The sequence below is a fragment of the Enhydra lutris genome, unplaced genomic scaffold (assembly GCF_002288905.1).
Source record: "Enhydra lutris kenyoni isolate GAN:26980312 unplaced genomic scaffold, ASM228890v2 scaffoldscaffold4, whole genome shotgun sequence".
Lineage (NCBI taxonomy): Eukaryota > Metazoa > Chordata > Mammalia > Carnivora > Mustelidae > Enhydra > Enhydra lutris.
Genome location: NW_019154088.1, coordinates 59,033,380 through 59,048,336, shown reverse-complemented (window position 1 = coordinate 59,048,336; position 14,957 = coordinate 59,033,380). Strand labels below are relative to the sequence as shown.

Sequence of the window (14,957 nt, the reverse complement as noted above, 5' to 3'; positions counted from 1 at the left end):
CCCTTCACTTGTAAACAAATACTTGAAAACTTGGGCAGATTTTTGACTTTTCTGAGCATCAGTGTTTTCTTCTGTAGAATGGCTATAATGGTGACCTCTCTTTTAACAAGTAGACTTGTTGTGAGATAAAATGGTCTGACTTGTAAAAACATCTGCTCGTACCATGCATGGTTTATAATAGTTGCTCATTAAATACTAATTCCTTTTTTTATATACTCCTCATACTGTATTATCTACCCACATTAGCAGAATGTCTTATTTTTCTTGATTCCAGTATTAATTTTAAAACCTCCACCTTTTGAAATGAAATGTAAAAGTTTATGTGAAACTTAAAGGAAAATTTTGCAAAGAAGCCTTGAATAATTAACATACTCCTAGATGGGAAATTTGCCATCATGAGGATATCCATAGAATCTCAAGTTAATTTATACATTTGGTGCAGTTCTAACTAAAATTTCAGTAGTTTGGGGGCACCTGGGCCACTCAGTCAGTTAAGCATCTGCCTTTAGCTCAGGTCATGATCCCAGAGTCCTGGGATTGCATCCCATGTCAGATTCCCTGCTTAACAGGAGAGTCTGCTTCTCCCTCTCCCTCCCCCCATTCATGTTCTCTCTCTCTCTCCTTCTCAAATAAAAAATAAAATCTTTAAAAAATTTTCAGTAGTTCAGTAGATTTTTTATTTGAAAATTTCAACAATTCATGAAATAAAAGATTTTTGAAAAAGAAAAGTATTATGATCCCTTGCCTATTAGATATTAAAACATACAAATGTTTAATATATATAACTATAAAGGTACATGAATGAAAACAGTATGGCATAGGGGCTCCTGGATGGCTCCGTCGGTTAAGCATCCAACTCTTGATTTTGGCTCAGGTTCTGATTTCAGGGTTGTGAGAGTGAGCCCTGCCCTTAGCACAGAGCCTGCTTGAGATTCTCTCTCTGCCCCTCTTCTCCCTCTGCCTCTCCCCTCACTCGTGTGCTATAAACAAACAAACAAATGAACAAATAAAATCTTAAAAAAAGAAAAACCACCACAATGACAAACCAGTGTGGCGTGGATACAGTGGGAGACTGGAACATAGCAGAGGCTTGGGTGGAAAAGACCCTTCTTAGTATGCCAAAAACCCACAAAAATGTACCTATACATAGATAAATAGGGATGTGTGTTGTGCATATATATTTATATTAACTTGGTATACCCCTCTGAAGAGGAAAACTGATAGTATTCTGTCAATTTAAATTCTGTCAACTTAAATTTTATCCACTGAGCAATTCCTTAAGTAGTCAGATGGGTAACAAAGATATACGTACAAGGATATTGAATGTGTCATTGTTAATAATTATTAGAAATATTGGAAACAATTTAAGAGTTCCTCAGTAGGGGTTAGTTGAATAAACCATGGACATTCATATAATGGAATATTCAGATTGTAAAGAGAATGAGAGCTACACATGATCTATTTTTAAGTGAAACATGCACGTTCTGGAACAGTATGAATTTTTTGAATCTGAGTCTTATTTTAGGGAAAAGGAGTGTTTGTATATGCACTAAAAATTTTGGAAGGCAGTACACCAAATTGTTGTTAATCATCTGGTAGAATGTGATTATATGTGATGATCACCACTTTCTAATTTTTGTATTTTTCTATTTTTTAACATTTAAAAAATAATGAACATGTATGTTATCATCAGTAAGAGTAGTAAAAATATCTAGATTACAAGTACATTCTTATTTTGTTGCCTGACATTTCTCATAAGCCTCAGCTGATTCTATGCATTAGGCTTCCTAAGACTGTTTCTGTAAGACTGCCCCATTCATTTGTACTTCACATTTGTTGTGTTTCCTTCCTTTCATCACTTATATATGTATATGCCCTTTTGAAATCTGAAGTTCTGGGGTGCCTGGGTGGCTCAGTCAGTTAAGCGTCTTCCTTCGGCTCAGGTCATCATCCCAAGGTCCTGGGATCGAGCCCCACATCGGGCTCCCTGCTCGGTGGAGAGCTTGCTTCTCCCTCTCCCTCTGCCTGCTGCCCTGCCTACTTGTGTTCTCCATCTCTCTGACAAATAAATAAAAAATATAAAATGAAATAAAATCTGAAGTTCAATGGAAAGCTGCTAGTATTGCCTCAAGAGTCCTTTTTAACACTTAATTTTTGTCCTCATCAGGAAGCTGTATAGTTTGGTGGTTAAGTGTATATATGCTGGTTTGAATTCAGACTCTGGCATTTTTGTAGTGCATGGCCTTGGGCAGGTTCTGTGACTGCCTTACCTCAGTTTCCTCATCTGGAAAATAGATGCAAAATATCCACAATACAATGCTCAGGTTGTTGTGGAGATTTAATAAGCGAATACAGACATAGCACTTGGAATAATTCCTGACAGGAGTCATTGGTCAGTAAATGTTATGTTACTGCTATAACTACTATTTCGATTAGGATCAGTTCTTGTTTTGAGACTCTTCTTTTGGGGGCGCCTGGGTGGCTCAGTGGGTTAAAGCCTCTGCCTTCGGCTCAGGTCGTGATCCCAGGGTCCTGGGATAGAGCCCCGCATTGGGCTCTCCACTCAATGGGGAGCCTGCTTCCCCACCTCTCTCTCTGCCTGCCTCTCTGCCTACTTGAGATCTCTGTCTGTCAGATGTCAAATAAATAAATAAAATCTTAAAAAAAAAAAAAAGAATCTTCTTTTGTAATACCTTCTAGAATAGCCTCAGGCTGTGAAGTCATATGGTGTTGGTCTATCAGCATCTTAACTAGCATGTTATGAATTCTTTGAAATTCAACTTAAACCATTCTAAAAATCAAAGAAACCCTTTGGACTCTATTTATATGGCTCCTCTCTGGTTATTGAGATTTTTTTTTTTCCAGATGTTAAATGTGGTCTCTCCCGTCCTTGGGTTCATTTCACCATTGATTTCTTCCAGTGTTAGAAGTAAATGTTTAGGGGCGCCTGGGTGGCTCAGTGGGTTGGGGCCTCTGCCTTCGGCTCAGGTCGTGATCCCAGGGTGCTGGGATCGAGCCCCGCATCGGGCTCTCTGCTCGGCGGGGAGCCTGCTTCCCCTTCTCTCTCTGCCTGCCTCTCTGCCTACTTGTGATCTCTGTCTGTCAAGTGAATAAATAAAATCTTAAAAAAAAAAAAAAAAAAAAGAAGAAGTAAATGTTTATTAGTGCCAGGATCATATACCTTTAACAGGTGAAAAACAGGGATAACACATTCAGATCTTTACAGAGTCCAGACAAGTGATAGGTAAATGGAGTATTCTAGGTGTGACAGGGAGTGACCGAAACGGTAATGACCTAGAGAGGTCAAGAGAACCTGGAAATCTAGATTTTTGTATGGGCCAGACAAAACTCTCTGTGACTTGTATGTACCTTTGAAGAGTTTGCTGTTTTTTTAATTTAAGAATGGTATGACTGACTAAGTTGTTTAACCTTTAGCATTTCTTATGTACTTAATCTAAGTCTTTACACAAGAAAGCTGTCAGATTATCAAGGATAGTCAATTGATTACATAGTGCACTCCTGTCTATGGTAATGTTGATTTTAGACATAGTAACTGCCTTTATGCTATAAAGCGTGCAGCCTGGTTTAGGCTTATGGAACGTGTCTGTTCCCAATAAAGATAATTTCATCTGTGTTAGGACAGTTGGGAAAATGGTTTTTTTTTTTTCTCCCCCCCCCCCCCCCCCCCCCCCCCCCCCCCCCCCGCCAAAGATGGGTTGCCAAACGTTGAATTATTTCACTGGGTGTCTTATTGTGGCAAGAGTTTAGTAGCATATTTCTAAAGACTGCTTTCAACCACTCTGCAAATCTGAAAAGCAGTCAGTGGTTGCTAAGAGACATACTATTCAAGTGTCCCCATAAACATATGTACTGCTGGAGATTGCGATTTAGCATTTGTATTTCACATTTGCAGTTATATTTAGCTGAAAGGTGCCATAATTATCATGCAAATTATGCAAATAGTTTACCCTGTCCTTAAAAGTCACCTTTTATTATTGTGCTTTAAAAACTCAAGACAATAAATAAATAAATACTCAAGATACATTGGACATGACACAAACCAACCGGTTAAAAAATTTTAAGTTCTAAACTGAAATAAATTCCACGAGGTCTTGAATCTCAGCTCTAATACAAAGAGCTATTTTCCAAATAAGTTCCTTGAGTATGTCAAAATGTTTGCATTTCTCTCTCAGAGTCTCTATAGCAAATAAAACTTAAGAGAACTTAGTTGATCAGGAATTTTATCAGATAGCCATTACCAATTAAGAAGGTTCCTCTTCACCTCGCCCCATCCAGTCCATCCTATAGTGTAGCAACCTTGGAGAAGGGCTTCAGCGTTGTGGCTCCTGTGTCCAGAGCCAGCTCTGCGGTGTGCGGCTTGGGCCGTGACTTGGGGCCCTATGCCGAGCGGGGCCCTGTTATTGGTTTCATGCTTTGCTGTTGCTGTTTTGAACTCTTTGTGGTTTTTGCACCAGGAGCACTGCATTTTCATTTTGCTTTGGGCCCCACAAATTATGTAGCTAGTCCCTGCCTGCATGCCACTAAGTGCATCATTATGTAGAATAACCACTCTTTCTTGAAATGCTGACCAAATTGATTGTCTTAAAATTTTAAATCGCCAGCTTTTGTTGAATCAGTCTAAATGAAAGCTTGCGGGAGAAAAGAATGGACTTCTCTAGTTTGTGGGAAGAATGCCTGAAATTAGGAAGAAAATAAAAGCATTGCAACTTGGCAGATTTGTTCATATTTAAAGGACTTACACCTTTGAAATTTTTATACCGAGTTTCCAGAGGAGTCTTGAAGTCAGAATTGCTAGAAGCTTGTAATGTGTAACCTTTGGATCTTTTGTCCATACTGTGTTTCTCCGTGGTGCCCGTAGATCAGCTCATTTGATGTGTTGGTCCTCTTGAGTTGTTTTCATCTGTTGGAGTCAGGTTGCTGTTGGCTCTTGCGGCTTGGTTCCGGACTGTTTTCTCATGAGCAAAGGTATTCAGAAGGTATTTTTCAGGTGGTAGAAGAGCTAAAGTTAAAAACAAAGCCAGAAATATGGAGACCTGATTTTAGTTTGGATGAAAACAGCCTTTACACGAAAACATGTCAAATAGATGTAGAATCGCAACTTCACTGATTGTTTACTTAAGCATTTCTGATGTTCTTTAAAATCTTTTTTACATGGAATGGGGCATGGTAGTTGCTTCTTTATCATAGTAGGGCGCAGTTGGGCTTTTTGTTTCAAGCCTTTTGCCCTTAATCTTTAAAAAGAGTTTTAATTGGGGCACCTGGGTCGGCGCAGTCGGTGAAGCGTCTGACTCTTGGTTTCAGCTCAGGTCATGATCTCAGGGTTGTAAGACTGAGCCCCACGTTGGACTCTGCTCGGTGTGGACTCTGCTCGAGGTTCTCTTTCCCTCTCCCTCGGCCCCTCCTGCTCGTGCTCTCTCCCTTTCTCTCTCAAATAAATAAATCTTTAATTTTTTTAAATTAGTGATGTCTGTTTAAAAAAATTCAAGTATATTTATATGGATTATTAAGACAAATAACAGTCTGCTGCCTCAGTCCTTCCCCAGCTGAGTCTCACTCCCTAGAAGTAACCACATTCAAGTCTTTTAGCTGTTTGCTTCTATGTATCTCCATATCTCTAACAGGCATTCTTGTACTGCTGTTTCTTGATTTTGAAAAACTTGTCCTACTGTTTATCAATATATGTCTCCCTCTGTATCTCCCATGTCTACATCTTAATAATGTGGTTAGTTATGTCACAAAATCTGATGAAATGAAATTGTAGTGTTGCTACAATGACAATTAGGACTGTGTACATGTTGTTCTCAGCCAAGACACATCTTAGACTATGATTGCATTTCTTATAGAGCTTTTTCGAAAACCTCTGGGATAAATAATGTGCCTTATTTTTCACATGCTTGCTTTCCTGTGTATGGGTTACTTGTTCACTGCTCAGTTCTTTTCTGAGAGCACCGTACAACTCTTCTTAGTCTGGCCCACGCATCAGCCAGCCTCTCAGTTCCATTGTTTTCCCTGGAGGCCTCCTTCCTGAAGCTGGAGCCCCATCATCCTGCTCTAGTCGGCACTGGTGGCTTCCCCTAGGCTGTAGCCACAGTGGTCGTTCTGGGACTTCCCTTTGCCACTCTTCTGTACTGTGTTTTTCTGGCTCATCTCCCTTTCTTTCATTTTGGCAGGATACATCCTCTAGATGCTTCCTAAGAAAGTATGAATGGGATATAAATTTTTCAAGACCTAGTTCTCTAAACATGTCTTTATTCTACCCACATACTTGATTGACATTTTGGCCAGATATAGAGTTATGGGTTAGGACCCATATTTCCTCAAAAGTTTTAGGGAATTCTAGATTGTCTTCTATTTCTGGTGTTGGTATTGAGGAGGCCTGCACCGGCTGAACTCCTTATCCTTTACAGTGTCCTATTGTCTCCCTAAGCTTTTGAGATCTACTCTTTGTCCCCAGCGTCCAGATAATTCAAAGTTCTGTGTTTTGGTGCAGGTCTTTGTTTATTAATTGTACAGAGAACATAATGGCCCTTATATATATTGAAACTCATGTCCTTTTTTTTTCTTTTAATTGCATTGAATTCTTTGTCAGATAATTTCATTTTCTTTGCTTCTGTGTCTCTGTACCTATTCTCTGTGCCTTTTTGGAACGTGTTGGACCTTCTGGATTGATCCTCTAGTTATCTTCTTCTTTAAAATGGTCTTCTTTTGGTTATACTTTCAGGATGCATTTGCTCATTTTAATGTTCCAGTTCTTCTGAACTTTTTATCCTGAATTTCCAGAAGTTCTTTTTTATTTTCTGAATATTCGTCTATAATAGTTCTGGTTTTTTTTCAGGGATCCAGCAGATTTGTTTATTTCTGAGGATAAGTTCTTTTGTGGTTTTTTGGTTTGTTTTTTACTTGCATTGTGGCTATTTCCTCTGAGTTCTTCATGATTGTTTTGGTCTCCATCTTTTATGTTAGGATGTCTGATGATCCTTGGCTTCGTAGTCACATGTTAGTCATCAAAGGGGCTTCTCAGGGCCATCTAAGAGCCTCGTTGGAACATGTGTGTTTGCGCACGCATGCCTGTGTGCGTGCACACAGATGAGAGACATTTAGAACACTGTGCAGAGACCTTGCTCTTTCATCAAGACACTCTCAAATATCAGTAGGTATCAATAGGTGTTTCCTCTTGAGACTGTCAAGAGGCTGAGGCTGAGGTCCCTCAAAAAGGACCTTCCTATCCCCTACTTTCATCTAGAATTCTGGGGGCTTAGTCTCATTCTAAGAGACAGCAAACGTCTCATTCTTCAGCATGCAGAGTTTTATTTAATCCTTTCATTTTCAATAAATTTTTCATTTTACTGTGTACAGTGTCTTGAAGACTAGAGACTTGCATGTTTATGCTCTCCAGACTTCGATTGTAAATCTTCAGTCCACTGCTGGGGACATGGCTCTGGGAGGTCTTGTTACTCTTTCTACAAACTTTCAACCAGGCCTCTTTTTCGCTCCCCACACCCTTGCCATCAAATATATCTGGCGTCTTCAATTCTTAAGCCTTTTAAGGGTTCTCTGGTGTGAACTGGCTGGCTTCTTGTTTGGCTTCCATCCCTGCTGGCAGAATGGAAAAACACTTAGCAGAGTGGAGAAAGAGGAAACCCAAGATAGTTACCCCTTGCCATCCCCTTTCCATCTTTGAAAAATTTGCAAATTTGTCTCATCTGCTCTCTACTCCTCTCTGCTCTGTGTGTTTCTTCCTTTTTTATTCCTTTATTCTCATCTCAGAGAGGGCTCGGGGGGAGAAAGTTTCTCTTCCCTGTCTGATTGGAAGACCCTAACTGCCTTTTTTGTTTTGCCCTTCTCATTTTACTGTAGATTTTTTTAATGATGCTCGAAGGAGAGTTCTTTGGCTATATCACTGTACGGTTCATCCCTGTTTGTTAAATTCAGGAAGGGTGGTTTTGTAAACTAGGAGTCAGCATGTTGGCAGGTCTGTCTTTGCTCTGTAATCACCTTGGAAACTCTCCAGCTTCTTTTCTCTGACAAGTTGTTGCTATATTGTAGGGAGTACAGTCCGCTGGGCATTTAGAGTTGCTGGATTGTATTTCTCATTGCTTTTTTTGAGGGGAGTGTATATATGATTAAGCACAGACACACTTTGTTTTGGAAATCAGAGCCATCCTATTCCCCGTTTTTGGGCCTGTGCATTATTGTACTTTTTCTTTTGTCTTTTACACCATAAAATCATCAAAAATATGTTCTGTAGAGCAGCGTAAAAGTAATTTATATACTGTAATTTTTCTTTCTCATACAATATTATATATATATGTATACACACATATTTAGTTATTTATTTGTGGCTTTGTAAATGACTTAAGTTCGATGCTTGGGTATGTGTGTTTTGAGGGCTTAATGAAAACATTAGTTAAATAATTTTTGCTTAATTACTTTATTTTCATTAAGCTCTTAAGATTAACAGTATATACACAAGTGTAGTTGATTCAGGTTTTGCTAACAGTACACTCCCTCAGACTTTCTCTTATTTATGTTGGTTGCAGATTACTCATTACATCCTTTTACAACGCTTAAAAATAGAAACCAGATTAAAAAAATAGAACTTAAAATGTGAATTATTTCCATCAAGAAGGAATAAGATTAGGTTAGAGATCTTACATCATTTTGTGTGTGTTGTAGATAAGAGATACTGAACCCATGGGACTTTTTTTTTTTTTTACTTATAATTGTCACATACCTTTTGTTCTTAGACTATTTCCTGTGGAAATGTATAGTTGACTTGCTCATTGCTTTCCCGATGGGCTCCAAGTTTGTTCAGTGGTGTGTGTGCGCACAGGAACAAGGACAGTTCCTGGCATATGCAGAGATTGATTGATTGGCTGATTGATTGTGTGGCTGAATGGGCGGAGAGATGGCAGGTATTTTAATAGGATCTTCTCATCTGATAGGCTGCTGGTGAAGGTATGTGTTGTTGAACCAGCCATGAGCACTCTCCTTCCACTTCAGCCTCCTAACTTCTTCATAGGTCAGCCTGGGTGTAACTTCCTCCAGAAGCCCTCCCTATCACTCTGATGCTTCCAAATACAGTAGATTTGTCTGCTATGTATTTAGCGTCCTAAGCCACTTACACTCTTTGTTTACTTATATTCCTCATTTAGACTAGGCTCTGTGAAAGCTGATTGTGTCTGTCTTGCTCATCATTATATCCCTGACACCTTACCCACTGGCTGGCTCTCAATAGGCACACATATTTATTTGAGATACTCATTTTTTGGATGGGTGGATGGATGGATGACATTGTGTAGCTAAAAATCGCACCTGTCTCACTGACCAATTTTAAAGCTTCTCCTTCAGTTTGTACTTCCTGCCATTATATGAAGGGCCATTCTTTGTCTATAATTTTGTCTTCTGCTCAAAGAAAAGCAGCAAGCAAAAGTAGATAATTTATTTGATTACTGCCCACTGAGTTATTCTCCTACTCTCTTAATTACCTGAATCATGCTTGTGGAGGTCTTGATAGTTTCTTTGGTAATTAAGGTAGTCTGTGTTCCTTTGTAGACTGCCTATATGTTCTTGAAATATTTTACATTTACTATAGTAAATGTTTTTACTATAAAGTCAACTTAAGTATAAACAGTGAGTCATGCTTTATTGTGATGATAATGAATATATGAGCAACACAGTAAAATGTCAAACCAGTCTCCAGGTTCATTCTTCAGCTAGAGAAGAACCTGCCCAGAACCTGTCATTAAAAAAAAAAAAAAAAAAAAAAAAAAACTTTATTAAAAAAAAAAAAAAAAAAAAAAAAAAAAGCTTTATTGAGATATAATTCGTATACCATAAAATTCACTCTTTTGAAGTTTATAATTCAGTGTTTTTAGTGTATTCACCAACTTGTACAACCATCACTACTGTAAATTACAGAACATTTTTTATCGTGCCTGAAAGAAACACCATGGTCCTTAGCAGACATTCTTCCTTCTGCTGTCTGTATGGATTGGCATAGTCCAGATATTTCACATAAATGGAATTCTACAATAATTTTTTGTGTCCATCTTCTTTGACTTAGCATGATGTTTGAGAGGTCCATCCATGCAGTGGCATAGATCACTAGTCATTCCTTTTTATGGCTGAGTAATAGTCCATTGGAGCACATTTTGCTTATCCATGCATGAGTTGGTGGACGTTAGGGTTGTTTCCGATTTGGGCTGTTATGAATCCTGCTGCTCTGAACACTCATGTACGAGTGTTTTTGTTGACAGGTTGATATCAGGATTCAGTTTTGAACTTTAGCTTACAAATGAGTAGAAACCTCAGGCACCTGGGTGGCTCAGTGGGTTAAAGCCTCTGCCTTCAGCTCAGGTCATGATCTCAGGGTCCTGGGATCGAGCCCCACATCCGGCTCTCTGCTCAGCAGGGAGCCTGCTTCCCTCTCCCTCATTGCCTGCCTCTCTGCCTACTTGTGATCTCTGTCTGTCAAATAAATAAATAAAAATTTTTTTAAAAAATGAGTAGAAACTTAACAAATGTTATTCATATATAGCATACATACAGAAATTGTAAATGTTCATCTCGGTTTTTACAAAGTTAGCACACTTGTGTAACAAGAACCAAACTCTACAAAGAGAACATTTTCGGTACTTTTGGGGACTTTTGGATGTTGGCTTTGGGTTAAGTTGTTTCATTTACCTGTGTGCTCAAGTAGAGCTGACGGCTTCCTCTTAACTGTGTATTTGAAACGTAAGCTCAGTGGGTAGTTTATGTTACAACAGGGCAGCAGCTGAGATGACACTGTAGGGCCTCGATTGCTTGCGTTCAACCCCCAACTGCCATACATTAGTGAGACCATGGGCAGATTGCCTAACATTTCTGCACTCTGATTTCCTCATCTGTAAAATGGGGATAAAACTACCTCATGGAGGGGAGGCACCTGGGAGTCTCAGGCAGTTCATTGCCCTCTTGATTTCAGCTCAGGTCTTGGTCTCGGGGTTGTGAGTTCAAGCCCCACATTGGAATGGAGCTTGCTTAAACAACCAGCCCAAAACTACCTTATAGGGAGGGTTATTACAAGTAGGTGGCTTAGAAAATTGCATGATGATCATACTAAAAGCTGTATTTGTGTTCTCTTATTATTGTTGTTAGGATTATTGTTACCGTGTCTGTCTCTTTATTAGAATGTAAGCCTCTTACCTGACTTATGAATCACTGTTTTCCAAAGACTGGCTACTGGTGCCTGGCACTTAATAGATACTCAATAAATTTTTTAAGAAGTAAAGGAGGGAGGGTTTTAAATGATGAGTGGCAGAATTCCTAAATCATTTCCTGAACCCACTTTTGACAGCTACACTGTCTTTTCATTTACAACAGCTTTTGGAGCTATTTGACAGTGAAGACCCTCGGGAACGGGACTACTTAAAAACAGTCTTACACAGAATTTATGGCAAATTTCTTGGTCTTAGAGCATTTATCCGAAAACAGATTAACAATATTTTTCTAAGGTAAGTGGAGGTTGGGGGGAGAAGGAGAAGCAAAATCAGTGGTTTTATAGAAGTGTTAAATAAACTTCAAATATTTGAACATCGTGTACTGACTTTATTCTTTCTTTTCTTGTTTAAAAAAGGTTTGTTTATGAAACAGAACACTTCAATGGTGTAGCTGAACTGCTGGAAATATTAGGAAGGTAAGCACATTTTTAGCTAATTGCTAATCTCAGGTGAATAGCGTTTTGAGAATGAGAGTCAAGTGGCACAGGGAAATGCTGACCTACATCTCTTGCTGTATGTACATGGGGCACTCTTAATCTGTGCTTTCCCATGTTTCCCGACTGACTCTACAAGACGTGATTTCTTGTTCCTCCTTGTCCCACAATTATTCATTGCTGATTCTACTGGAATGACTGAAAGAGCTAACAGTTCATTCATTGCTACAGAGAAAATACATCTAATTGCCCCCAAACCCGTTACTCCACAACATCTTATTCTCATTAGTTTCTAGGCTACCTGTCCTTTGCCATATCTTTTGAAAGCAAGTTAAAATAAATTGGAAAGATTGCCATTTTCATTGGAGCCATGAACCCAGGAGTAGTTCTTAAACAGCTGCTGCTGGGAGAAGTGGAATGAATTGGAAAGAGACAGCTGCTGTGTAGGTTTTTATACACAAGGGAGGTTAATGTGACTGGACAGTGTGATTACTTAGTTTCTTCTCCTAATGTGAGGAGAAAAAGAAGGTGGAGTCACATGGTTTTTTCTGTGACTTCCCCAGGCGGGGTTGCTATGTCTGTGGTATTCTTGGTTGGAGAAGAAACTTCAGGAATGATGTCTGCACCTGGAAAGGTCAAAAGTGAGGAGGGCAGTGATTTTTGGGGGGAAGGAAAAATAAAGAGTTACTGATTACAAAAGCTTTTGGGAATCATCCAACTAGGTGTTAAGAGCATAAGAGCCTGTGCTAGATTATCATAAACAAATTTTCTTAAATTTCCTTCCTACTTAAATGTATTTTTTAACTCAGAAATCTTGAATGTCGCCGGGTGGGGTTTGGGTTGTTTTGGACCAAACCAAAACTGATTCAGATTTAACCTGGTCTTCCAGGAGCTGGTTGTCTCAGTTCAGCTGGTTGTGATCACGCTGCTAATTCATGTTTCTTTTTCTTTTTCCTAGTATTATCAATGGCTTTGCTTTACCTCTTAAGGCAGAACACAAACAGTTTCTGGTGAAAGTGTTGATCCCTTTACACACTGTCAGGAGCTTATCACTCTTCCATGCCCAGGTAGAATTTTATGCAACTACTTTGGAAGCAATATTAGAAGTTTACAAAACTCAGTGTTTCGTTGATATTGATATTTCCTTAGTTTAAAAAAATCTCATATAAAATGCCTCCCAAGGACAATTAAAATGTGTGCTCTGTTTTTCTGTGCATAGGAGACTCATGGGAATATTTTTCTTTCTTTCTTTTTTTTTTTTTTTAAAGATTTTATTTATTTATTTGACAGACAGAGATCACAAGTAGGCAGAGAGGCAGGCAGAGAGAGAGGAAGGAGGAAGGAGGCTCCCTGCTGAGCAGAGAGCCTGATGCGGGGCTCAATCTCAGGACCCTGAGATCATGACCTGAGCCGAAGGCAGAGGCTTTAACCCACTGAGCCACCCAGGCACCCCATGGGAATATTTTTCAAGTGGGAGGAGCATTTGTTCAGTTGTTTTACCTGAGAACTTTGAGGACTTGCCTAATTCACAAAATTATATGTTGAACATGTTATATACAATCAAATATATGGGTTTTTCAGATTTAAAGCTTTGGACATGTGTAATCATTTTGGAGTATTCTGGAATATTTTATCTCCTCCTTTGCATTAGTCTATCAGTTGCTCTTTGCCCCCTAGTTAATTCACTATTTCCTTCTCACTTTATACACATAAATAAACATCCTCACAAGTCAACAAATCAATATTTTCACATCCTTTTATTTTTAGCCTCCATTACTTTAAAGAGCCTACTCTGTCTTGACCCAAGTCTGTTTTCTGTGCTAACACTGCCTTGTGTGGTGAGCATGTCACTAGGGGACAGATAAATGATGTGGTGGCATTTTAATTTTAGTTTTCCAAACCAATGGGAATGTTTTGAGTTTGTATAAAAATGTCACACATTTTTCTGAGCAATGTTCCTCTTTAAATGTGAAATTCTGTGTTTCGAGGAAAAATTAGTCCATATGTTTCCAATTTAGAACACCATCAAAATGTTGTTTCGCAAGGGTGGATTTCTTGTCCAAAAATCTTTACGAGCCCTTTTACAAATCTTGCCTCTAGTATTTGAAATAGGCTATCACATTTCATGAGCGTGTAAAAGAATTCTTAACCTAGATGAGCCAGCATCAGAGATGTAAAACTCTTCCCTCCTCCAGCTGTGGCAGGTACAACCTTTTGTCTCTTCATGAAACTGCTTCAGTTTGCACGGGCCACTTTAGGCAGTCAGCAGGGTGTTTAGTAAGTGCTGCCTACGTTTTGTCTAGGGCCCTTCTAGAAACACAGTAAAACCCAGTACTGTTGAGGTTGGCAAAAAGAGAAAGGAAGCCCATGAGATGTCGCTTAGACCGTATGTAGATGAGATACTTTCAGAATATACTGACTGATATTTCTGCTTTTCATTAGCTGGATACTTCATGTCTTAGTATTCTTTAAAAAAAAAAAAATTCCCCTGGGGTGTTATTAGTGTCAATCTTTGGCTTGAAAAAGTAGCTTTTTTTTTTCACTTTATATTTTATTTTTAAGATGAATTGAACATGAAGTTACTAAAACCAGAGTCTAGAAACTTTTTAGGAAGTTTTAATATGTCTTTTGAGTCTTTTTGAGTATATAGCATTTCCAATTTTGTCTTTCATTTTTCTGTTTCTCCAGCTGGCGTATTGCATAGTACAGTTTCTGGAGAAAGATCCTTCACTCACAGAACCAGTAAGTATTTTTTTCTATAATTTCAAAAAACTTCAAAAAGACTACCTTTCATGAAGTGTATTTGGGAAATTCATTGCCATTGTTTTTCTCCTTTTCATTTTAGGTTATTAGGGGGTTAATGAAATTTTGGCCTAAAACATGTAGTCAAAAAGAGGTAAGTGCTTAATGTTGGGGTGTTAAGAACTTACTAGAGTGTCAGGCTCTGAGCCAATGTGTAAAAATACATTATTTCATCCAATCTTCATTTTTTAAAAAAGATTTTACTCATTTACTTGAGAGAGAGAGAAAGAGTATAAGCAGAGGGAGAGGCAGGCTCCCTGCAGAGCAAGGAGCCTGGTGTGGGACTCGATCCCAGGGCTCTGGGACCATGACCCAAGCTGAAGGCAGACACTTAACCAACTGAGCCACCCAGGCATCCCATCCAATCTTCATTTTATCTCTCTAAAGCAGGACTGTAAATATTCACATTTTACTAGTTTTCAAATTGAAGCATAGAGAG

The 14,957-nt window shown here is 38.8% G+C and overlaps 1 protein-coding gene across 3 annotated transcripts in view; it reads left to right on the top strand.

Moving 5' to 3' along the window:
• Positions 1–14,957, top strand: part of LOC111160383 (protein phosphatase 2 regulatory subunit B'epsilon) — a 146,080-nt gene that overhangs the window by 112,167 nt on the left and 18,956 nt on the right. For all 3 annotated transcript variants that reach the window (XM_022523477.1, XM_022523469.1, XM_022523486.1), the window contains exons 6-10: positions 11,386–11,516; positions 11,639–11,698; positions 12,675–12,783; positions 14,405–14,458; positions 14,562–14,612. In XM_022523477.1, coding sequence (XP_022379185.1) covers positions 11,386–11,516; positions 11,639–11,698; positions 12,675–12,783; positions 14,405–14,458; positions 14,562–14,612 — 405 coding nt within the window. The remainder of the gene's footprint in view (positions 1–11,385; positions 11,517–11,638; positions 11,699–12,674; positions 12,784–14,404; positions 14,459–14,561; positions 14,613–14,957) is intronic.